The 22,391-nt window shown below is 34.3% G+C and overlaps 3 protein-coding genes and 2 non-coding genes across 7 annotated transcripts; 1 reads left to right on the plus strand and 4 right to left on the minus strand.

The window, feature by feature from the left end:
* Nucleotides 1-985: 985 nt before the first annotated feature.
* Nucleotides 986-5,135, minus strand: LOC126714708 (uncharacterized). Of its 2 annotated transcripts, XM_050414980.1 has the most exons (9): nucleotides 5,023-5,134; nucleotides 4,461-4,486; nucleotides 4,106-4,193; nucleotides 3,814-4,023; nucleotides 2,359-2,481; nucleotides 2,226-2,283; nucleotides 2,057-2,130; nucleotides 1,372-1,460; nucleotides 986-1,288 (listed from the first exon to the last, which is right to left on the minus strand). In XM_050414980.1, exons 1-9 carry the CDS (start codon nucleotides 5,089-5,091, stop codon nucleotides 1,219-1,221), a joined length of 807 nt encoding a protein of 268 aa, XP_050270937.1. In that variant the 5' UTR covers nucleotides 5,092-5,134; the 3' UTR covers nucleotides 986-1,218. The 2 variants fall into 2 exon arrangements, with proteins under 2 accessions (XP_050270937.1, XP_050270938.1); XM_050414981.1 differs by lacking the exon at nucleotides 2,359-2,481 and having other exon boundaries at nucleotides 5,023-5,135.
* Nucleotides 5,136-7,279: 2,144 nt separating this feature from the next.
* TRNAS-AGA (transfer RNA serine (anticodon AGA)) lies at nucleotides 7,280-7,361 on the minus strand. Its single transcript has one exon. It is a non-coding gene; the product is annotated as a tRNA-Ser (tRNA).
* A 2,803-nt stretch (nucleotides 7,362-10,164) lies between these two features.
* On the minus strand, nucleotides 10,165-10,246 carry TRNAS-AGA (transfer RNA serine (anticodon AGA)). The gene has a single exon. It is a non-coding gene; the product is annotated as a tRNA-Ser (tRNA).
* A 3,298-nt stretch (nucleotides 10,247-13,544) lies between these two features.
* LOC126714709 (2-(3-amino-3-carboxypropyl)histidine synthase subunit 1) lies at nucleotides 13,545-20,702 on the minus strand. Of its 2 annotated transcripts, XM_050414983.1 has the most exons (4): nucleotides 20,448-20,702; nucleotides 20,281-20,342; nucleotides 15,795-15,901; nucleotides 13,545-15,142 (listed from the first exon to the last, which is right to left on the minus strand). In XM_050414983.1, the coding sequence occupies exon 4, from the start codon at nucleotides 15,018-15,020 to the stop codon at nucleotides 13,743-13,745; it is 1,278 nt and encodes a 425-aa protein (XP_050270940.1). In that variant the 5' UTR covers nucleotides 15,021-15,142; nucleotides 15,795-15,901; nucleotides 20,281-20,342; nucleotides 20,448-20,702; the 3' UTR covers nucleotides 13,545-13,742. The 2 variants fall into 2 exon arrangements, with proteins under 2 accessions (XP_050270940.1, XP_050270939.1); XM_050414982.1 differs by lacking the exon at nucleotides 15,795-15,901.
* On the plus strand, nucleotides 15,896-18,724 carry LOC126714710 (uncharacterized). The gene is made up of 2 exons (XM_050414984.1): nucleotides 15,896-17,950; nucleotides 18,053-18,724. Exons 1-2 carry the CDS (start codon nucleotides 17,733-17,735, stop codon nucleotides 18,612-18,614), a joined length of 780 nt encoding a protein of 259 aa, XP_050270941.1. The 5' UTR covers nucleotides 15,896-17,732; the 3' UTR covers nucleotides 18,615-18,724.
* Nucleotides 20,703-22,391: the final 1,689 nt, after the last annotated feature.

The raw sequence follows: 22,391 nt of genomic DNA on the forward strand, positions 1-22,391 counted from the left end.
AAATTCATAAGGATAATGATAGATACCTGGAGGTCGTTTTGTATTATTTGATGTTAACTAATGCTCATTACTTTCAAGCAAGTTGTGTCCTATTTTGTCCATTGCTATTTCAGTATTAGTTTGATAGAATGCATAAACTAGAAAGATAATGACTGAGAATATGAAGTTAGTTATGATGAGAGAGGATCAAGGTTATAGGTGGGAGGAAAAAACAAGACTTATTTATGGTCATCTTTTATGTTATCTTCCTTTACTAAAATGATGTCTCCCCGAAAGAAAGTTATCTTAAAAATCATGAGACCTCATATATTAGGTGGCGGAAAAAAAAGACTTATTTATGGTCATCTTTTATGTCTAAGTTATGTTTTCGTTTACTAAAATGATGCTTCCCCTAAAAAAAAGTGATCGTAAATTACACTCATAAGATCTCTCTCTCAGAGTATGTGTGGGTCCCTTACTCGAGAAATTGGTCTCATCAAACAATCTCATAAGATAACCCCCTCGTGTATCTCCTCCCCTAGGACAGGAATTTGAAGCACCTAGACGGAAAAGCAAATTTTGATGCAGAAGTTACCCACTTCTGCTGAAGATCATCCAGGGTCCATGACAAAACTGAAAAAAGTTGGAACCCAAAAAAGATGGCCATACTTGTGCCAAGTGATGATTCTTTGTCATAACTAGAGGCCTCAGACCAAGACAATGAATGTGTTGGTGGCATCCCTCCAGCATCTTTACAGAAAATGGGAGAGGATCATCCTCAGTCAATGATTCTTCCTGTTATACATTTCTACCCTTGTTAAAAACAAAAAGCATAAGCTTTCTGAGATTGTGCAAGGCTAATAGCAGAAAAATTCCAAGCCATGGCAACCCTTTTTACCAATAGGTAGCAGGAAAGTAGCTCTTATAAAGTGAATTTAGCTATTTAAAATGCATTCATGCATATCCTTCTAAGCAGAAGTAACACAAACAGCTTTATACAAGGAGGGGATCAAAGAAATCTTTATCAAGTTAATCAAATTACCCGACAGTTGCATTGTTACAAATCTTGCTTCTCTACATGCAGACTACTCAAAATTCAAAAATGCAGATAATGTAACTAGAAATATCAATTGATTTTTAAATTGTAACGATACAATACATCTCCTCTCACTCTCTCTCTCTCTCACAGAAACCAATAGAAAAAGAATCAGGTATCATGGTTAATGGAAAAATTACCAACTACGAGGGCTTTTTCTTTTGCACACTTTTTGAGATGCGCTTCAGCTGTACCGTTTTCCCTTTCATTCCCCTGCAAAGTTAAATAACAAACATTGTGAATCCCTTTAAAAACCTGCCATAAATAGGGAAACAAAGAAAATAGAGAGTAAATACCTCCGGTGCATATAAATGAAGATGTAGAAAAGCAGCAACAGCATCAAAGTCAAAATGGAAACAATAAGGTAGAACACATTTCTAGTCTTCTGCACATATGAAGCAGCATGGATATAAATAAATAAGAAAGAACCAACAAAACTTCCCAAGTTTTAAATTTAAGGATAGCTTATATACAGTTTAGCTGGAATCAGCCTCCTAAAAAATAAAAAAGGGGTAAGGGCGTAAGGCTGCTAAACAATCACCTCCCAAACTCCGCAAAAGTGGGAACAATGTGCATTGGGTACAACCTTTTTTTCTATACACAGTTTAGGTTTATCAAATGTAAAAAATGTGTAGGATTCCAAATGTAGCATGAGCATGCTTGAAGCTAACTGCAGTCTGATTGTAAGGGGTGTGTATCACAGAGAGCTCCCTTTAGGTAGATGAATTAATCTGATTTACTTCAATCATCTGGTTTTGATGAGTTTTTTTTTTTTTTTTTTTTTTTTTTTTGCCAGAGTTTCCTAAAATCTAAAATCCGTAGTGGCAGAGGAGTGTAGAAAAAAAGAAGGATATCCATTTTCCTTCTATCAGACTTTAAAGATCAATTACAAAATGTAGAGCTATATGGTTTGGTACTTGTTTGCATGCTTGGAAAGTATAATTGATCATAAAACAAAGTACATGTGATGGTGAACTTTACCCTGTGCCCCCTAGAGAAGGGTTTCTGACCACCGTTACAAGTGTGGGCATCACAGAATTGCCGTAGGAAGAATTCTGTCATAATTGGATAACATCAAAATGCAATATCACTATCTGGTAGGACTATATATGAGATCATAAAGTTGCTATTATGACAAAGTCACAATTACCATGAAGGCGGCTTGCTGAAGGACCCTCATTGACTGGAAAACAACTGTCAGCTAGGCTCTGCACAGAATAGTTAAAATATGAATACAAGGAATGCTAGAATCAACAATTTATAAGATATCAATCATAGGCCACCTCACACAGATGTTGATTCCTTGAAGCAGCAGCAGGATTGCACTTAGTTTTGCGAGGAGTGGAGTCCATCACAAGGTCACAATGCAATGCACCACATACATCTGCCAAGCACCTGCTGTGACTCTGGATTCAGCACAAGTATCCCATGGTTCAATTACCAATGTACCATTTAAACTTAAGACAATGGAAGGACTATGTTTGCCAAAGTCCTGGAAGAATTTTGATTACCAAGCAAATAAGAAGAAATGCAATCTAAACGTGAAACCATGAACCAAAGATGTGGGATATTAAATCAAATAGACAGGCCAAAGACATCAACAGAAGAGAGAATGGTAGGTGAAAAAAGATGCAGCTCCATAGAAGTGTTTAGTTATTAAGACATTAAAAATGAGATGACAATGATTGTAAAGTGAAATTTGAGGCACAAACAAAAATGAAGAATTATCAAGATAACCCAAAAGTACTAGGTTAAAATAAAACAGATATAAACTTTGGCCAATGAAAATTGGAGTCTCTATATTTTGTGTGTCATACTTGTGATGACGGTAGTATAGTCTGTTCATAAAAAATACCCTGCATTTATTATGTTTTCTTTGTCATGCAATTGTCTAAAATAGATCACTGATCTAATAGTTGTCTTGTTTAAGGAATGTCAATGAATATAGGCCTTTTAGAGAGAACATTCAAAATGACTTTTAGGTTAAAAGTTTTGCATAGGCATGCAAGTTAATCTCTCTTTCTTTTTTTGGTTTTCTTTGGGTCCTAGGGATCACTTTTATGAATAGTCTTCTACAATCAAAATCATATATACACCTCCTGCTACAAAAATTTAAGTAAAATCCACCTGTAGGACGCTACAAGGCTTATAATGTGTACCAGAAATTCCTGCTTTTTGGGGTTTGCATTTCACTGGATTGTCCAACAAATGAATTAAAAAAAACATAGATCAAGTCCCCTTATCACAACCACTCCTACGTCATGTAAATGTTTTAAAATGAGGTACCCATGTCAAGCACACCATGTTATACAGACACTTCATATTACCTTGAGATGATTGATTGGAAAAATCTAAAACATCACAAAATCGGCCATGTTCCCTCATCCTAAATTCCATGGATTGACAAATCCAACACCTCCACAAATTCATCTAATACATACTGTAGGTTATGCCATAGAAGAGTATGAGAGGTATCATTTCTCTTACCAGAGAGACCAAGTATAACTAACATCATCATCAGAATCACTATGAATTATCTCAACTACTAGGGTCAGTATTACAATTCCTAAGCCTCTTAATCTTATTTTTCCAATGCAAGAAAATGAAGACCCACAAAATAACCAAATGGGACATTACCTGTATGATTTGTAATTTACAACCCAACTATGTTAAATGTTCTAAAACAAAAAATAGATCAATTACCATCAATTCTAGGAAAAATAGCTCCACATACATACCACATTCAGCAAATCATAATGTCTATTGTCAAAATGCTGATCGAGGTGTTTCTCTTCATAAAACCTTTTTCTACAGTATCCACATTTCCATTCATTTACATCTACACGGATCTTGTGTTGTTCCTGATCTCTGTAAAGGTCATTGTCTGAGTGAAGCCTACACCTTCTTGACATTTGATATTGTTCTTTCTCCACAAAGGGCATTAGATACTGCACCCATCACGAGATAATGTTTCAAATTAAGTACCACGGATACTGTCTTTTAGAAATTTTAATCAGAATCTTCTGATACCTCCTCAATTATCTTCTGTGCAGCCCTACTCCTTTCTCTTGAACAATGTACCTCATGAGCAGCATTCCCCTGCTCCAGCTTTAGAGTTCTGAACATCAAACTTAAATATTACTTATAAACATTGACAAATTGACCAAGGCAGATAATATATGCCACCAAAACACAATCATTTAATACTTTTTTGCAGTTATAAAATTTAGGGTGTTATTAATGCCACATTTTTCAAGTGGCATTCACAATTTAGGTTCCCCTTAATTAAAGAACCTGCGTCAGGAAAATAGGTAACACTAAGACAGAGACACCAAAATTGCTAGCCTAATCCAATTTTTCAAATCCAACAATCTAAACCACTAACCTTGCAGTTTCAGATTCTTTATAACCCTGGGGAAGCAAACAATAATGGACGGCGTCAGTAATATTGCAGTATAAAAGGCACATTCATTACACCAAGAAAAATGATAATGTTGTTCTAAAATATTGCAGAAGAGGTTCAAGAAAGAACCAAAAAAAAAAAAAAAGTAAACATAAATTCATATAAAAAATTTCAGTGTAGATTTAGCTAAGAGCAAGACATTTACTTCAATGTAGTACGCTCTGCACTAACTTGAGTAGAACACGTGTTCATGAATTCTATCCAGTGTCCAAACCCACAGTGACTTTATTTTCATCCCCCTATAATCTAGATCAAAATATTTTGCACACACAAAACATTACATTTTGGAACTTATCTTGAATGTTGGTATACAAAACAAACATGGGTTTTTGTTATAAAAACAGTAAATTTAACAAAGAAGTAACTAACCCAAGGTTTACATGGAACCCACTACAATATCGAATTGAAGGGGTTTTTGAGATATCTCATAGAAAGATTGATATGGGTTTTGCACGTATATACATATAAATATCAGAAAAGATACCTGAATAATCTGCAGAGAAAGCAAGAGGCAAAAGCAAAGCGAGACCCATTTGGAATTGGAGAACCTCATTTCTGAATTCTTGACTTTCCTTGCCTCAAAGAAGAGAAGACTATTAATAGTATACTGCCACGCCTCTGCTAAGGCAAATGAGAAGTTGCCACATGGGATCTCTCGGCCTCTTTGACTTGCCATTTGACTTTTCTTGACGTGGCTAAATTAACCCCTTTTTTTATATTATAAATAAATAAAAATAAAAATCTAAAACTAGCCCATATGAATATGATAATCAATTAAATATTAGATTTTCAAAATAAACAAAAACAATAAATTAAGCCTCAACCCTCTAAGATTTTGTAAGGTTTATTTTTATTTTATTTTTTTTCCTCTTATTGTAAGGGAGGAGGAGACTTGATATTTCTATTGAACCATAAATCTAATGAAAATCCTTAAAACAAAGACTTACTAAGGTCACCTACCAAACCATTATTTTGTTGCCTATGAAGAGTCAAAGTTGCTTATTAAACCTCTTTTTTTTTTGTTGCCTATGAAGAGTCATGGGCTAAACCTTGCAATTAAGCATCAATGTCATTGAGGTGCTCATGGGTTAAAGTTTTAAATTATATTTAAACCCCATAATTTAAGGGTGGTTTCAAAGAATAATGTACAATTTCAAAATATTCAAATTAAACCTTACACTTTAAAAATCATTTCAATTCAAACCAGAGGCCAATTATATGTGATGTTGTTAGTAGAAAATGTTCAAACAAAATGATGCCATTTGCCTTGGAGTAAAATAATGTCCATATATATTAGACACATGTATAGAAACAAATAACCACATAACATCATTCTATTTAAGTATTTTGTGTTAATGTCACCATAATGGGCGTGGTTTGAATTGAATTACTTTTTAAAGTGTAAGGTTTGTTTTGAAACTTAAGAAAGTGTGAAGTTTAATTTAAATCCAATAAACGAAAATAAACTCTCCCAAACACGGGGGAGCTAAGAATTTTTGTTTGGGGGGTCAAGTTGCAATACTAATATATTTATCTAGACAAACCCACACACACTTGTTTTTTTATTTGATAAGTTATATATATATATATATATATATATATAGATAGATATACATACCCAAAAAAAAAAAAAGTTTAGTATTTTCAATCAAAATTATGTTTGATGACAATCTTTCATAAAATAAAATTCATTTTTACCATTGTCATGGTGATATTTTTAAAAATTTTCATTTTCAATACAAATTATCAAATTTTATACTAAAATAAGTAAAAAATATTTCAATTGAACTAATGAAATTTTCAAAAATATGAATATCCAAAACTTTGAGGAATAAGTTAGACTCCAAACATATTTGAAATTATTTTGCTCTAAGCTATTACGTGGTAACTCAAGAGACATTTCATATATAGTTTTAGTGACAATATCTTTTTAAGGAGCCTATGACTTGTTAATAGCCACATAACGGATTGAAAAAGATAAATCCAAACATATTTGTTACCAAACTTTATCAAATATTTAACATATATAAGAGGACATTTTACAATAAAAAATAAAATTGCAAAAAAATAAAGTTGTTTCTATAACTATTAGACCATTATTTTTTTTAAGAGCATTATTGGACTAATTCAAATAATTAAAATAATTATTCATATATATATATATATATATATATACATATATTAAAGGAAATTTCAAAATTTTGGGGGGTCATGGTCCCCACCCTTGTACATAGCTCCACCCCTGCCCAAACATTCATACTAATACCACAATTTTTTTAACAATTGGTTTAGAATTCTCTACCGTTATAAGTTATGAGCGATGGTCCATTAATAATTAACTACATGAGACTCATCGAGAATCATTCATAACTTGCTGTCTCACAGAGTGAAAAGTTTGTAAAAACTGTGTAAATAGATCTCTTATTTATTTGTGTCCTTTGTTCATAGAATTAAGGCTAAATTATATAATATCCCCCACTTTTTCCCACTAGTTTACAAAAAATTCTGCAAACAAATGAAACTGGTCTGTCCACCTGTTGGTGATGACTGATGACAGAGGATGCATAGAAAGGGCATTGTAACTGTAATCTCCCATGACCGAAAGGTGGTAAGTGGTAACCAATATCATATAATTTGGTATTTTGAGGTCATGACTCATGAGGTACATAACATGTAGCTCAGTAGCTCACCATATGAAAAAAGGAGTGCGGAATTCCAGCCAAAACAGAACAACAATGAAACGTGGGCGGCAGGATTCGAACCTGCGCGGGCAAAGCCCACATGATTTCTAGTCATGCCCGATAACCACTCCGGCACGCCCACCACATGCTATGTTAGAATTTAAAATAAGTTATGGTCTAAACATTACAGTTTATGTCCAGGCTCCAAAAAACTTCAAACTTTTAAATTTGGGGTGGTGAGAATTCCAAATATAGGAACTCTAAAAGATGGAGATGCTTCATCTCCTTCAATGTATTTGGCCCATTTCTTGTCTCCCTTTTTCTTTTCTTCATAAAATGATTGTCATGTCCTGACAAACCCAATAACCATTAACTGGTTGAGAATAGCTAGCCATGCTCTTTAATAATATAAAGGGCCAATTTTTAAATCCTGAAACCAAAATGAAGTGCTAAGAAAGAAGGCAAGCACTCTTTACTCTTTAGACAAGAAATAAATACTTAGCAGTTAGCAGTAGAACTAGATAAAAGGTTTACCGACCTCCTTAAAGCTATGATAGGAAGAATTCAGTCTAACCTTGTTAATGGAATAGTTTGGTTTAACATCCAGCCAAATAACTTTATTTCAATTAATAATCCAAAATTTGGTTCTGCATACTAAGTGAAGTCTAAGCTCTGGTCAATAAGAACGTGATGCAAGACCATACGAGCTTAGCTCTCGGTAATGAAACAACAAAATGAGACAGTGCAAATACACACAGGCATGCACTCAACGGAAAAAGATCCTCTTCATTTGCTTTGAAATGGAGACAATTCATTTCATGGTTATAATTTAGTTTTTCATGCATATAAAAAGTGTACATAATACCACCTTTAATGATTAAACCAATGCTACATGCTGAGTACATGAGAAGCACCAATTTATCTATCATCAGATTCACACCAGTATTCACTATATGAAGCTGATAACTCTGATACATTCAAAGGCCACCAAAATGTTACATCAGGTCTAAACCAACCTCAGCATACACCAAATATCTATTCTGGAGGGTTTTACTTTTACACGTGTTGCTCACGAAAGAGCTCCTCAAAGTCTTGCTTGACTCTGTTTCTGAAAAGGGGATGTGGAAGAAGTCCTTTCAACATAATCCTGAATATATGGCAACTCCTCAGGTGGATCTGGAGACTTCTTAATGTCTTCATATGTGTTCATTGCATCTGCAGGAGTTCCATGCCTCAAGAACCCCGTTATAACTTTCATCTACATCTGAGAGTTGGGGAACAAATCCTTCTTTCTCATGTCTTCCCACAGCTGCATGCATTGTATCATTTTTTTATATTTCGCTAATGCAATAATCAAGTCCTTATATAGGTAGACATCAGGCCTGTAATTGTACCAATCTTGCTTTTGTATCACCCTAAACATCTGAAAATTCAATGAGTTCTTGTAACCTCAAGTTTATAGTCATAGCTAAAATAAACAACCGCATCAAAACCTCAGCATAAGATTACAAATAAATGAAGTCAAGCATAAGATGGTGTTATTTGACAAAATATTATTATAATTAAAGATAATGGCCAAACCAAATCGTATTTTCCAAATTATGAAGAAACCTAACTTTGAACAAAATACAGAAAACATTAAAATTGTAGAATAGTTGCGTATTGAAGAGGGCAGGCAGGGATTCCAGCAAAGGAACTATATTTTCATTAGAGAACGTGTAGAAATAAGCAAAGGAACTATTATTCATGTATGAACTTTCCTTTCTCCGAATGTCAACTAAGATCCAAGTTTGAGACAAAAGGTGTATTTGACAATATTTCAATGATAGAAATTCCCACTAAAAGGAACAATTTGCATTGAATTCTGGCATGGTTCATAGGGACGCCTAGCAACCACATGATCAAGTTAAGTTGACAAGGTGAGTATGTTGTATTTGTCTATGAAGCTTCCATTTAAATTATCCTCAAACCTTTATCAAATCAAAAGCGCAGGTCGAAATTTTCAAGACCTAATATTTCCTTGAAAGCATTCTATCCAACACTTACTTGCCATATTCACTCTACTAATTTTCTTATTTAGTAAAAAAAAAAAATTACTTCATATTCCAGTAAAAAAAAAAAAAAAAAGACTACTTCAACAAAGTAGTGAGGAATCAAGAACAGAAAATATGAAAATCTAAAAGCAACCCAAATAAGATTGTGAACAAGAAAGTACAATTCAAACAAAGAATTGTAACGGTTGGAACTGAGCAACAACACTAATAATAATAAGCAATGAAATTTAAAACTGAATCACAAAAGTTTTAAGGCATGTTTGGTTGTGTTGTTTAAACAACACAACACGTATTTCCATAACACTTTTTCACTTACACATATTATCACAATATTTAAATAACATTACTAGAAAAATATTACCAAATGTGCCCTTAATGGTTAGAACTTGGGACCTGAAACAGCAAAAATCCTCCTAACAAAGCTTAGCCAAAAACACCCATTTAGCACAGTTAGTCTGTTTGGATACTGTTTATTGCTAAAAATTAAAAACTAAAAACACTGTAACAAAAAAAATTTTAAATGTGTGAATAGTGTCATGAAACCCAGTTTTAAAGTTGTTTTTGCCGAAAAAAGTACTTACGGGTTCTGCAAACAATGCATAAAATCCACTAAAAAAGCCAAAAGCAGGCATTGAAATAATTTCAATGTAATCCAAAATCCAAACGTAGGCTTAAAATTAGGAAACTCAAAACTGGAAAACCATAGGATCCTCACATGAGATAAGCCCAAGCCTTCTTTCTTTTCAAATTTTTTTTTTTTTTAAATTCAAATATTCAAGTACTAAAGTATTAACCACATGCTGGTGAAACCAAACCATAAAAAAAAAAATAATAAATAAATAAAACATGTCATGGAAGACAAAGAAAAAAGACACAAAAACTTGAGGACGTCGTGGGCGGCAGGATTCGAACCTGCGCGGGCAAAGCCCACATGATTTCTAGTCATGCCCGATAACCACTCCGGCACGCCCACTACATGACATATCATTGTTTAAAATAGTATTAACTCTAAATTTCAGAATTCAATAAACAAACCATTAAACAAACTAAAATTTTAAATATTTGTGATCAGCACTCGCTACATAAATTCTTTAACTTAAAATTTTTCAATCAAATGTGGGCTCTTGGAACTTGGAAGCAAAAGTGGGTTGACAACCATCCTACACAGAGCATTTATTTGAACAAAATTATAATCTTGTAGAGCGCATAGCTCGTTTAATGGGCTCACTACTAAACTAGGCTCACAATCTATTTATTGTTATGGGTGTTAGGATTTCCTACAATGGGAAGGTCCTAAGGGTGAAAGTTCATACCCAAAGTACAATTGATTGTTTCCATCCCAAGCAGGCTTGCTTCCTTACTCTAATTCTCTGGTTCCCCACCTTAAAGTGTCTACCCCATGCTTTGTTATTTTCCCTCTATTTATAGGCAACCTAAGTGGGTCAATGATGATTACTTTTGATGAATTTTCGTGCAGGTGGGGCCCTTTAGGATTATTCCTGACAAAAAAGGGCCCTACTTTGGAAATAGGTGCGTCAGTTTTAGGACTTGCAACAGACGTCAAATGTTGCTCAACGGCGACCTCCCCCAAGGCATTACCAAGATACCCTGGAGCGGGCCCCGAGCAACATTAGACCCCGAGAATGAAACAGTCCATAGCTATTTCAGCCGAGCATCATGAATTGGGCCTAAAAAAGAACTCTTATCCAACCTACGTCCCATGGGCTTCCCAACGATGGGCCGATAACCGTACAAATCTTATTACCGATAAGTTGTATATACCAATTACATAAATTGATTAGTTATTCATACAACATTTTCTTGTCAATTATTTTTAAAATTGAAGGGAAAAGAAATAAGGAAAGAGAGTGAGAGAGAGGCTTTTTTGGTTCCTTTCTTATAAAAACGATACTTGTTTAAAGATATGTTTAAAGATGTCAACAAATTCTGCCAATTTTGGCTCAAGTTTGTTGAAACTTAATGAGTATATTTTTTAGTAATACACATTGGATTATACAGTACTTAATTCATAACTAGAATTGGGTTTATAGTATTATTTTATATTTCTATACATAATAGAAATATAATATATTTTTTAAAAAAAATCTTAATCATCAAAATTTTATTTGAGTTCCTCAAGGATAAATTCATAACTCTTCAACTGATTAAGTGATTCTATATGTTCATGAAATAGTTTTTTCAAAAAAAGATCTCATTATTAATTAAAAAATAATTTAATAATTAATGAACCACACGACAAAGGCTTATTATTCCCTGTAACACCTACATTAAGCCACATAGCACAACTACAACTAAATCTAATGATAGCAAATAATAACACTAAAGTGGCTCTAAATAGAAGATGGTCTCAGCATGATCTTCATCGTGTTTTTTGTAACCATTCTAATGAATCCATTGAACATATTCTAATATCTTGCCCGTATACATCAATTATTTGGTCTTTATCTCTTTGGCCAATCATTGCTGCTTCTCTTGGGCATTTATCTCCTTGTGACATTGTGAAATATGCAATTTTTCCTCATAAGCATTTACAGGTTTCTTTAAAAGATAGATACAAGATCACTCTATTTTGCTAATCCTCTTTGACAACATTTGGAGAATAAGGAACCAAACAATATTTGTAAATCACATGTCTAGTCCTAAAAGGGATGTTGATGTAATTAACAGGGCTTATTCAAAACATATAGTAGATTGGACATCTCACCTAGTACGTCCAACCTAGAAATAGTTTCCTTCCCAACCCGGTTGGATTAAAATAAATTTTGATGTTGCTATTAGACCTCATGTCACAATCACTGATACTATTAGGAGAAATGAATTTGAAGATATCTTATTTGCTCATTCAAATCTCTTCCCTCCGACTCTTAGAGAAACACAAGATGCTTTTCAAGCCATCAAGATTGTAGTCTACCACAAGTACTCATATGTTCTCTTTAAAGGTGATTCCAAAGGAGTTATCGAGACTTTGTAGAACATCAATTCGTCTCCTCCTTGGTTCCTTGCCTCTTTTCTCCCAAATGTCAAAGTTGCTCTTAGTTCACTCTTTTGTTGGGATTTTTCTTTTGTTTCTAAGGATGTTAATTTCTTTCCCCACAACTAGGCCCATTGGGCTACTTTTTGTATTTGGGATGGATCAATTTTCATCTCTTCTCTTTCCCTTTGGGTTTTTTACCCAGAAGATTGAGACGAGTTGGATCCTTTATTTGGTCTCTTTCTTTATATTTATCCTTATTCAGCATACATGAAAAACAGAAAAACAATGGGGACTGTGAGCCTGTGACTGTATTTCCTTACTATTTAATTCATTTACATATGCAATCAAGGTTGTGACTACAGTCTACAGCCACTGTGAATGCACAGGTAACTGATTCACTGAAAGTTTTCTGTTTTCCTGATATATATATATATATATATATATATATATATATATATTTTTTTTTTTTTTTTTTTTTTTTTTGAGTTAAAGTAAACTGAAGTTTAAGGATTAGCAAGTCTCTGGTAGAAGCTGATAGAAGAAGTGCCTCTGAAATTATAGAGCTAATTTGTTCCAAACAACAAAACATCCTTCAGTAGTATATCATCACATATATAAGAGTTTAATCTGCTATAGGAGTTCTGGGTCCATCCTATATATATATATATTAAATAATAATAAAAAAAAAAAATATGAAGCTAACAATAATAATTTCTCTTTGATAGGAAACAATTTCATTTGAAATTACTGTGTACTTTTTTGGTTTTTAGCACCTAGATATATCAAATACTCGTCTGTTCCAAAAGTCAACCTAGAAACAATAAGCCACAACTGAGGGAAAAACTAGCATGCTGAACACGAAACATTGTGGGCGCAACTAAATTATTGAATTTTATACATCATCACCAGTCACCACTTTGGTTTGGTTCTATAAGCAAAGCTTTAAGCAGGGACATTTTCTCATTAAGGGTCCGTTTGGATACAGCTGAAAACTGAAAACTGAAACTGAAAACTGAAAAACACTGTAGCAAAATAATTTTTAAATATGTGAATAGTATCGTGGGACCCACTTTTAATGAAAAAGTTGCTGAAAAATGTATTTTGTGGGACCCATGAACAGTGCATAAAAGCACTGTTCACAACAAAAAAGTCAAAAAGTTACGGCTTGACCAAAAAAAAAAAAAAAAAAAATTTTTCTGAAACTTAAACGTGCGTCTGGGAAGCAAAACGCGCTTCCCAAACGCACTCTAAATTTCTCTAGCTCAAAATTGAGAAAGACAAGAACCAATTAGGGACATTTGGTACCCAATTTCTGAAACTATTTATTACAGAAATCATGCTGGCTAAAACACATCATACTATTTTACACATGAATCAATAAACATAGAATTTATAACTAAACCATTAACACCAGATCAAAACTGCAAGTGGTGAATCAAATCAAAGCATTACAGCAACATGGCCTGTAGAAGTTTCAGACATTTCTCCGCACAGGGCGAGACGGATTCTTCTTCAAATAAGTGGAATTCCACTCCCCACCATCCTGAGCATAATAATCCATTGGATAATCCCCATTCTCACCCCCACAACACTTGTCATTTTTCATGCATCCCAATGAATTCACTGCCAAGTTCTTCTCCCACCAACCTGGTATAAACCTGAGTGCAATCTCTGCCTCAAATGTAGTTAAGAGCGGCTTTTTAAAGGCATCACCCCAGTCAATGGACAACCTAGGACATGCAATTTGGATCCAAGCATCCACAGAGTCCTCAAACAACGCTACCCTCCCTGGGCTAATCTCCGACATCAAAACAACTGTATAATCCAAATCCTTCTCTCTCATTTTGGCCTCCAACCTCTCAAGACTCCTAGGATTCCCTTGCCTCCCTAGAGTCCCCAACACAATGCCCCAACTCTTGGCCTCCCTGGCCTTCAAAATTGCGTCCCTCCTTGACTCCTTCATCCCCTTATGATCATACTCCTCCAATAATAACTTTCCCAAATAAGGATCATACCGAAATGCCTTAATTTCCGGGTTCGCTATCATAATCGCTTCCAAATGAAACCGCCCATCTGCCACAAACACTATGGCCTTATCCTCACCTTCAATCTTAGGGACTCTTGGTGCAGTGCAACCAAGAACCTCACCTGCTGATAATGGCTTGGATTGCGGAATTGAGACACGGAATCCAATTTTCTCCAAGTCGGGCTTGATGGCCCGGATAGCAGAGGCAAATTGGATGGTACCAGCGAGGAATAATGTTGTGGTGGTGGGTAGATTAAGCTTGAGGGTCTGGAGCAGGCGACTCGTGTCAATCTGGATGTCAACGAAGACGTAAAGGCAGGGGATGGAGGTGGAGTCGATGGGGACCAGGCAACTGTGGCCATAATGGATGAGGAGGTCAGCACCAAGGGCCGAGGCAGCGAGGTCGTCAACACAACACGCACCATAGGTGACATCACCAAGGACGAAGCAGTGGGAGATGGAGGCGAAGGAGGTAAAGATGTCAGAGAGGACGAGGGAATACATGAGGAGGCCTTCAGGCAATTGGAGGGCTAGGCGCTTGGCGCCCGTGGAGAGTACTCGCCACACGCACTTATGGACCTCAAAGTTGTAGTTAGAGGGGAGGAGGGCAATGGCGGCGTTGAGAGCTGGGTCATTAAGGATGGAGTCCGGGATTTGGTTCTTCACAAAGCGTTTTGGTGTGGGTCTAGCCTTCGGTTTCTCATTAACTGATAGCGACTGCTCCATGAATAAGACTAACAAACTGACACAAGAGGAGATGAGACGAGGGTCAGCCTCTTGTTTCTTTCTCAGGTTTTCCTTACTTTTTTTCTTCTTCTTTTTTAATACAATAGGTGCTCCCCAACTATCTGCAATAAAAATCAAAATTCCATAAAGGGGTAAGTAGAATACCTAATAAAATTTAATAAACACTAGTATGCTTATGCGATGCATGGAATAATTAAAAATTATATGTGAATTAAATAAAATATCTTACGAACATCATTGAAACTATCTCAATGATTAGTGAGTCACTTAAAACTTTAACCAAGTTTCACCTAGAGTAAATTAATTTTCTTAAGAATTAACGAGCACAAAAACACATTAATTCATGACGTGTATACATACCTATGTTGAGCTACTTTGTGGAATCACTATATGCAGTGTTAGTTTTTTTTTTTTTTTTTTTTTTTAGAACACAAAATTATGATATATAATCAAAATAACTAAAATAAATATTAAATTTGATTTCAAATTAATTGAAACTTTTGGTAATAGAATTTTAAATCTCTTTAAACTTGACCTAGGTAAACTATCCTAGCAATAAATAAGTCAATTGACATTTTGGTAATAAAATTTAGTCTATGGTACCCAATAGCATAACTATGATTTCTACTAGTACCCAACTTTTATTATATAGTATATGATATGATATATAGCACATCATATCCATTTGTGTTTTGTGTTCAATGCCCGATCAAACCAATCAAGTAAGGGAACAAATTCTAAATTTTCTATTACCTTTTTTACCCAAAACCCCCCATTCCAAAGAATTCTATTTCGTATCTAATGCTTGCAACTCATAGCCCTCCAACTGGCACATCAAGGCTGCCTCAAACTTGGGTGGGCTGGAATAAATTGCATAGACAAATCATTAATGGCTAGAAATTAAAAAAGACAAAAATAACTACTCAGCATATCTAATTTATTAACTATACATGAAATCCCAATTATTCATTTTTAGCACTTTGAATCAGATAGAAGCAAATGAAGGAACACCTAGATAAAAAAGAAGAAGAAGAAATGGCATGAAATTTAAAGCTGAATCACAAAAGGTTTAATATTTAGAACCCGAAACAACAAAATTCCTTACAAAGCTTAGCCTAAAACACCCATTTGGCACCAATTAAAGGTAAAAGACTCAAAATTTGAAAGTCATAGGATCCTCACTTAAGAGGACAAAGAGAAGGAAACCTACAGATGAGATAAATCATAAATATAACAAATGGAATTTTCGTAAGATAAACATTCTTGTAATACGACTAAATATTATAAATTTTTTGGCAGTGAGGCCAAAGCCCACCTCAGATAATAAAATCAACTCTGTCCCTTTGTCAGGACAGGGAAACTAGCTTGTTTTGAAACGGGTCAAAAGAAAAAAGAATGAATCATGAGCTAAAAGAAGCTTTGGACCAAAATCAGAGAGTATTTTTGTGAAATCTAATAATAAAGTCAGGCTATGAAGCCCTTCCTTCAGCTGGTTTTGGCTTGCCCCCTAGTAAGCAAGTTCTTGGTTCACTCAGTATTTAAGCACAAAGGCTTCAGCGTTTTCTATTGAGGAAGACAAAGAAGACCGACACTAGTTTGATGATGAACATGCTTTCATTGCTTATGGCGATAGAGGTTCCAATGCTCTGCAAATTTGGTGATTTGATGTGTAATGAGGGGCTAGTTCTAGGTTGGGGAGGAGAATGCGTCTCATGCATTGGATATATGCATCCTTTCTTTCACAATGTGTGGGTCACACACAACTGTAGGGGTCCAAACACTATGAGAAAGAGGATTCATATATCAGATCTATGAGATCATTTTTGATTGGGGAGGTGGAAAAACTAAAAAATATATTTCTATATAGGTTTGAATGTGTCCTGGGATCATTTCTAAGGTTTTGTGGTGGGAGTAGTTTTACTTGACAACACTGGATCTTGTGTAGCAACAGGCAACATCCTTTCCTTAGGACTTTAACACTAAGTGCTAAGTAATCGTTTGGGAGAGTATTCATTGGTTTATTGGATTAAAAAAAAGAGGTGGGAACAAGTTCATATATAGCTAAACAAAATAAGTATGGCTGCAGCTAATAAAACATAAGGCTCTAACAAATTGTACATAAGCCAGAAAAAGCTAAAAATAAACCCTGGTCAGACCCTGAGATAATTTATTTATATGCCCTCAAAATATATTTTTTTTCTTAAATAATCTGATGCTTGAAATGTTAGAATTTTAGAGAGTAAAAGAAATTAACATGTTTATCTAATTATATATAGAAGATATTTAGATAAAGAAGGAGAAAATTTTAAAGTTTAAACCCAAAAAATAAAAATTGTTTATGAAGAAATTGTATGGGCTTTGTGTAGTGATGTAAGGTTTGGTATATATACAAGAAGAAAACATAACAAAAATCGTGTTCAGATTATATAAAAGAAGAAAAAATACCAACTAAACAACGACGACAGTGATCAGTTTCACATGATACCAGCTGCAACAATCATGTTTATATACAGATGGATACAAGAGCAAGTGAGGTTTGGTGTATCGCATAAAAAAAAATAAAAAAATAAAAAATAAAAACAGCATTAGCCCAAATTGGGTTGCATATATTCTGTGAGGGATTATGTTTTGAATGATTTGTGGTGGGACAAGGTTGCATATATTCTGAGATTCACAGGACCTATTTATAAGATGCTTCGAGTGGCTAACACGGATGCGCCTATTCTCCATAATGTGTATGAAATGTGGGATTCCATGATAGAAAATGTGAAGAAAGAAATATACTGGCATGAAGGCAATGAAGACTATGAGGAGTCTCCATTCTATGAGGTGGTACACAGTATACTCATTGAATGTTGGACTAAAAATTGCACACCACTTCATTGCCTAGCCCACTCCTTGAATCCAAAGTAATTTTCTATCTCTTTAATCTTTTCTTTTATATTCTTTAGGCATTTTTAAACAAATAAACTAAAATCATTAGTTGTACTTATTTGTTTGCTTTTAACTAGGTATTATACTAATCAATGGATTGAGGAAGTTAGAGGCCGTGTTGCGCCACATAAGGATGCTGAAATTTCTAGGGAGAGAAACAAGTGCCTCAAAAGATTCTTTCCTGATCTTGATGATAGGAAGAATGTTGCTGTGGAGTTTGGTTTGTTTTCAGGAATTATGGCTTATGATGATGATAACATGGATGATAGGTGGACCTTCGATCCAATGCTTTGGTGGTCAAATTATGGGTCCAAGTTACCAATGCTTCAAACTTTAGCTCTAAAGCTTCTTGGACAGCCTTGCTCATCATCATGCGCCGAGAGAAATTGGAGTACATATGGCTTCATCCATTGTATGAGGAGGAATAGAATTACTCCTAAACGTGCTGAAGATTTAGTGTTTGTTCATTCTAATCTTCAACTTCTTTCAAGGATGAGGGAAGAGTACACTAAAGGAAACTCTAAGAAGTGGGACATTGGTGGAGATACTTGGGATGAACCATTTGGAGGACCTGGGTTGCTTGAGATTGCTCATCTCACACTAGATGAGCCAGAGATGGAGATAAGTCTTGTAGAATGATGACTATGTTGATGAAGATGATGTTGTTGTTCTGTGATAATCTTGAAAGTTTAAAACTTGTTTTTCTTTTATGTTTTTAGTTTGATGTTGAACTTGTTGTTCTATGGTAATCTTGAAAGTTTAAACTTTAAAGCTTGTTTTCCTTTTATGTTTTTAGTTTGATGTTGAATGTAGCCTATTTAAACCTATGGTTTGTACTCTAAACATTTTATGTGTATTATTGTCCTACTTTGGGTGTTAGTTTACTTATTTGTAGTTCTTACATAATTTAAATTCTAGACATAAACGTATTTTATGTCTAAAAATATTAAAAAATATGCCTAAATATAAAATTTAATTAATTATTTAATTGCCATACTCACGTGGTGTCGTACACTTATTTTCAAAAATTGCCATACCCCTGTATCCGTACCCGTGTCTATGTTGGTGCAACTTAGGGCCAAAGCTCACCTCAAATAATAAAATCAACTCTGTCCCTTTGTCAGGACAAGGAAACCAGCTTGTTTTGAAACGGGTCAAAAGAAAGAAAGAATCATGTCCTAAAAGAAGCTTTGGACCAAAATCAGAGAGTATTTTTGTGTAGTCTAATAATAAAGTAAGGCTATGAAGCCCTTCCTTAAGCTGGTTTTGGCTTGCCCCTTGTAAGCAAGTTCTTGGTTCACTTGGAATTAAAGCACATAGAGCTTCAGCACTATCTATTGAGGAAGACAAAGAAGACCGACACTATTTTGAAGATGAACATGCTTTCATTGCTTATGGTTACCTAGGTTCTAACGTTCTGCAAATTTGGTGATTTGATGTGTAATGAGGGGTTAGTTATATACTTATATGCATCATTTATTTCACAATGTGTAGGTTGCAGACAACTGTAGGGGTCCAGACACTATGAGAGAGAGGATTCATATATCCGATCTATGAGATAAGTTTCGGTTGGGGAGGTGGAAAAAACTAAATATATATTAACATATAGATTTGAATGTGTCTTGGGATAATTAATAAGGTTTTGTGGTTGGAGTAGTTTTATTTAACAACACTAGTTTTGTGTAGCGATGGGCAACATGCTTTCCTTAGGACTATAACACTAAGTGCTAAGTAGGGCTATACGCAGTTCGGTTCAGTCCGGTCGGTTTTGAAGAGGTTTTTTGCACCACACCTATAGGGTGAAGTTTCACCTAATGCATGACTGCACCTTAGTTTTAAAGGGTAAAAACCAGTCTACACAAGGTGCGGTTAATTTCAGCGGTTTGGTGCGGTTAGTTCGGTTATTTGGGCTGGACTTTTAAAAATTATTATTCTAAATTTTGGGCTTTTAGGCCTCTAAAGAATAGCATTTGAGCCCATTTTGACTTAATTACAACATATACACAAACATTCACCAAGTTCTATAACCATCTGCAGATAACAACCATTCAAGCAGCTTTCTCAATGCTAAAAAGACACATTAGCTTGTATAATAAAATAATAACATTAGCTTTTTCATTGCTAAAATCACAACAACAAGATAATCACCGAAAACCACAATAGCAGGACATAATCAACTAAAATCACAGTAGAATAATGGAACAATAGGATAATCAAGAAATAAAATTACAATCTTTGAACCCTAAAAAAAAAAATCAAACATCAGTGAACTAAAAAATAAATAAAAAATAGACTTAGAAAATACCCTAGAAGTCTTTGATCCTTTCAAATTTAGTCCTTTATGAGGCTAAATCGCTTAAAACACCCCTGAAATTGCAAGAAAATAACCCAAAAAACAAAGATTAGAATCACCAAATAAGTTGATCGTTGAACAAAAAATACCCAAAAAAAAAATTAGGGATTAGGGTTTACCAAATAGCTCTGCGGTGGAGAACTGAGAGGAGAGAGAGAGAGACTGATTGGCTTAGGAAGTGTGAGACTGTGAGAATAAATTTTTTTCAGAGGGTGAGAGAGAGTGAGACCGGGACTGTGTGTTCTTGAGATGAGCGAGAGGAGAATACGAGGGAAAAATACCGTTTGTTGGGCGGGATTGGGCTGTGTATATTTTAGAATTGGAAAAATACAGAGTAAAAGAGTTGAAAAAAAATATTGCACAGTAATAATAACCCCTAAACGAGAGTTGTGTAAAAAAAGAACTCTAAAACGACATCATTTGGTGATGGTTTAAAAAGAGAAGTCTAAAACGACACAGTCTTTTCAAATTAGATATTATTACTCCTATATTATAATGGCCAAACTACCAAACGTGAAATGACATAAACTTAGTTATTCAGCCAAAAAAAAAAACCGAAATGGTCTTGAACACGCTCACTAACTCTGTATAAGTCTGTAACTCAAGTTCCAATATATATATATAAGGTCGGTCAGTTTTCTCTTCGGTGTGCAAATCTTGCAGCCGATCACCGGACCGGCCGACTTCGGTAACGGAAAACGTCGGCCGACAATAAAGGAGGAGAAAATTTTAAGGTTTAAATAAAAAAAAAAAGGTTTATGAAGAAATCGTATGGGTTTTGGATAATGATGTAAGGTTTGATATATATACAAGAAGAAAAAAATACCAACTAAACAACAACGACAGTGATCAGTTTCAAATGATACCAGCTGCAATAATCATGTTTATATACAGATGGATACAGGAGCAATTGAGGTTTGGGGTATTGCATCAAAAAAAAAAAAAAAAAAAAAAAAAAAAAAAAAAAAAAACATCATTAGCCCAATAAGCGTAATTAAATTTAGTGGGGAGAAAGAGAGAGAGAGAGAGCAGAGTTTTAGTGAATGGATACCTGCTAGAACTTCAACTCAATTTTAATATTAAATGGAAACAAATTTTATCAATTGTATCAATTACCTTAAACCAAGCAAAAGAATGCAAATTTAGGGTCACTACAGAAAGAAGTTATCATCAAAATCAATTATCTTTACAATTTAACAATTCAGCATCAACCTTAGTTATGACTCATTGAAGTTGTCTATTCAGAAATTCAATTAAATAAAAATAAACTTGGCTCAGACATAATAGAGCTTCAATTCAAGCTAACATTATTAATTTGGCTAAAAGCATAGAACAACACAATATATATATATATAGAAACTTGGGTGGTCTTATGATTGAGGTACAAGTAAGTAACAAACGTTGTTATATTTCAAACTCAAACAAATAGTGACAAAAAATGAAACCCATGTCTTTCCGTCCCAACTGCTTGAAAAAAAAAAAAAAAAAAAAAAAAAAAAAAAAAAAACATAAAACATGGCTAGTTACAGAACGAATTCAAGCTTTCAAAAGCCAATTTCAAGACAACCCAATTAGAAGAAACAAATGTTATTTATGAAAAGAAATTATAGAAATAGGAAACTATACTCAAAAAGTAGACTTAGCTGGTGGCATAAATTATTAGATCGTTACTTGAGAGTGAGATAGAGCCAGACGCGGCGGCAGCAATAAGCGGCACGGTGGAGTTGAGGAGCAACGGTGAGGAAGGACTGATTCGGTTTTTATTTATTTTATTTGATGATTTGGGAATTAAGCGTAATTTAGCTTTTTAGGGTGTTTTGGCCAACAATTAGCATGTAAACCATATAACCCTATGCCACCAACTATCTTCTTTTGTTTAGATTTTTTTTTTTTTTTTTTTTATATACTTTATTTCTTGATTGCTTTTTAATTTAAGCATCTTTTGTTTTTGTTTTTGTTTTTGTTTTTTTTTTTTTTTTTTGTCGTGCATAGTGTTCTTATGACATTTGTTTATTTTCCTTGTGAATTTTATAGAATTTCTAACGCTATTGCTTATGAAACAT

This window comes from Quercus robur, chromosome 2 (assembly GCF_932294415.1).
Source record: "Quercus robur chromosome 2, dhQueRobu3.1, whole genome shotgun sequence".
NCBI lineage: Eukaryota > Viridiplantae > Streptophyta > Magnoliopsida > Fagales > Fagaceae > Quercus > Quercus robur.

Excerpts from the sequence above, each read along its gene's own strand:
- LOC126714710 (XM_050414984.1), top strand. The coding sequence starts at position 17,733 with ATGCTTCGAGTGGCTAACACGGATGCGCCTATTCTCCATAATGTGTAT. Across the intron at positions 17,951-18,052 it reads GCCCACTCCTTGAATCCAAA|GTATTATACTAATCAATGGA; the intron begins GTAATTTTCTAT and ends GCTTTTAACTAG.
- LOC126714708 (XM_050414980.1), bottom strand. The coding sequence starts at position 5,091 with ATGAGGTTCTCCAATTCCAAATGGGTCTCGCTTTGCTTTTGCCTCTTG. Across the intron at positions 2,284-2,358 it reads GGAATCAACATCTGTGTGAG|AGCCTAGCTGACAGTTGTTT; the intron begins GTGGCCTATGAT and ends TATTCTGTGCAG. Across the intron at positions 1,289-1,371 it reads TTCATTTATATGCACCGGAG|GGGAATGAAAGGGAAAACGG; the intron begins GTATTTACTCTC and ends TTAACTTTGCAG.
- LOC126714709 (XM_050414982.1), bottom strand. The coding sequence starts at position 15,020 with ATGGAGCAGTCGCTATCAGTTAATGAGAAACCGAAGGCTAGACCCACA.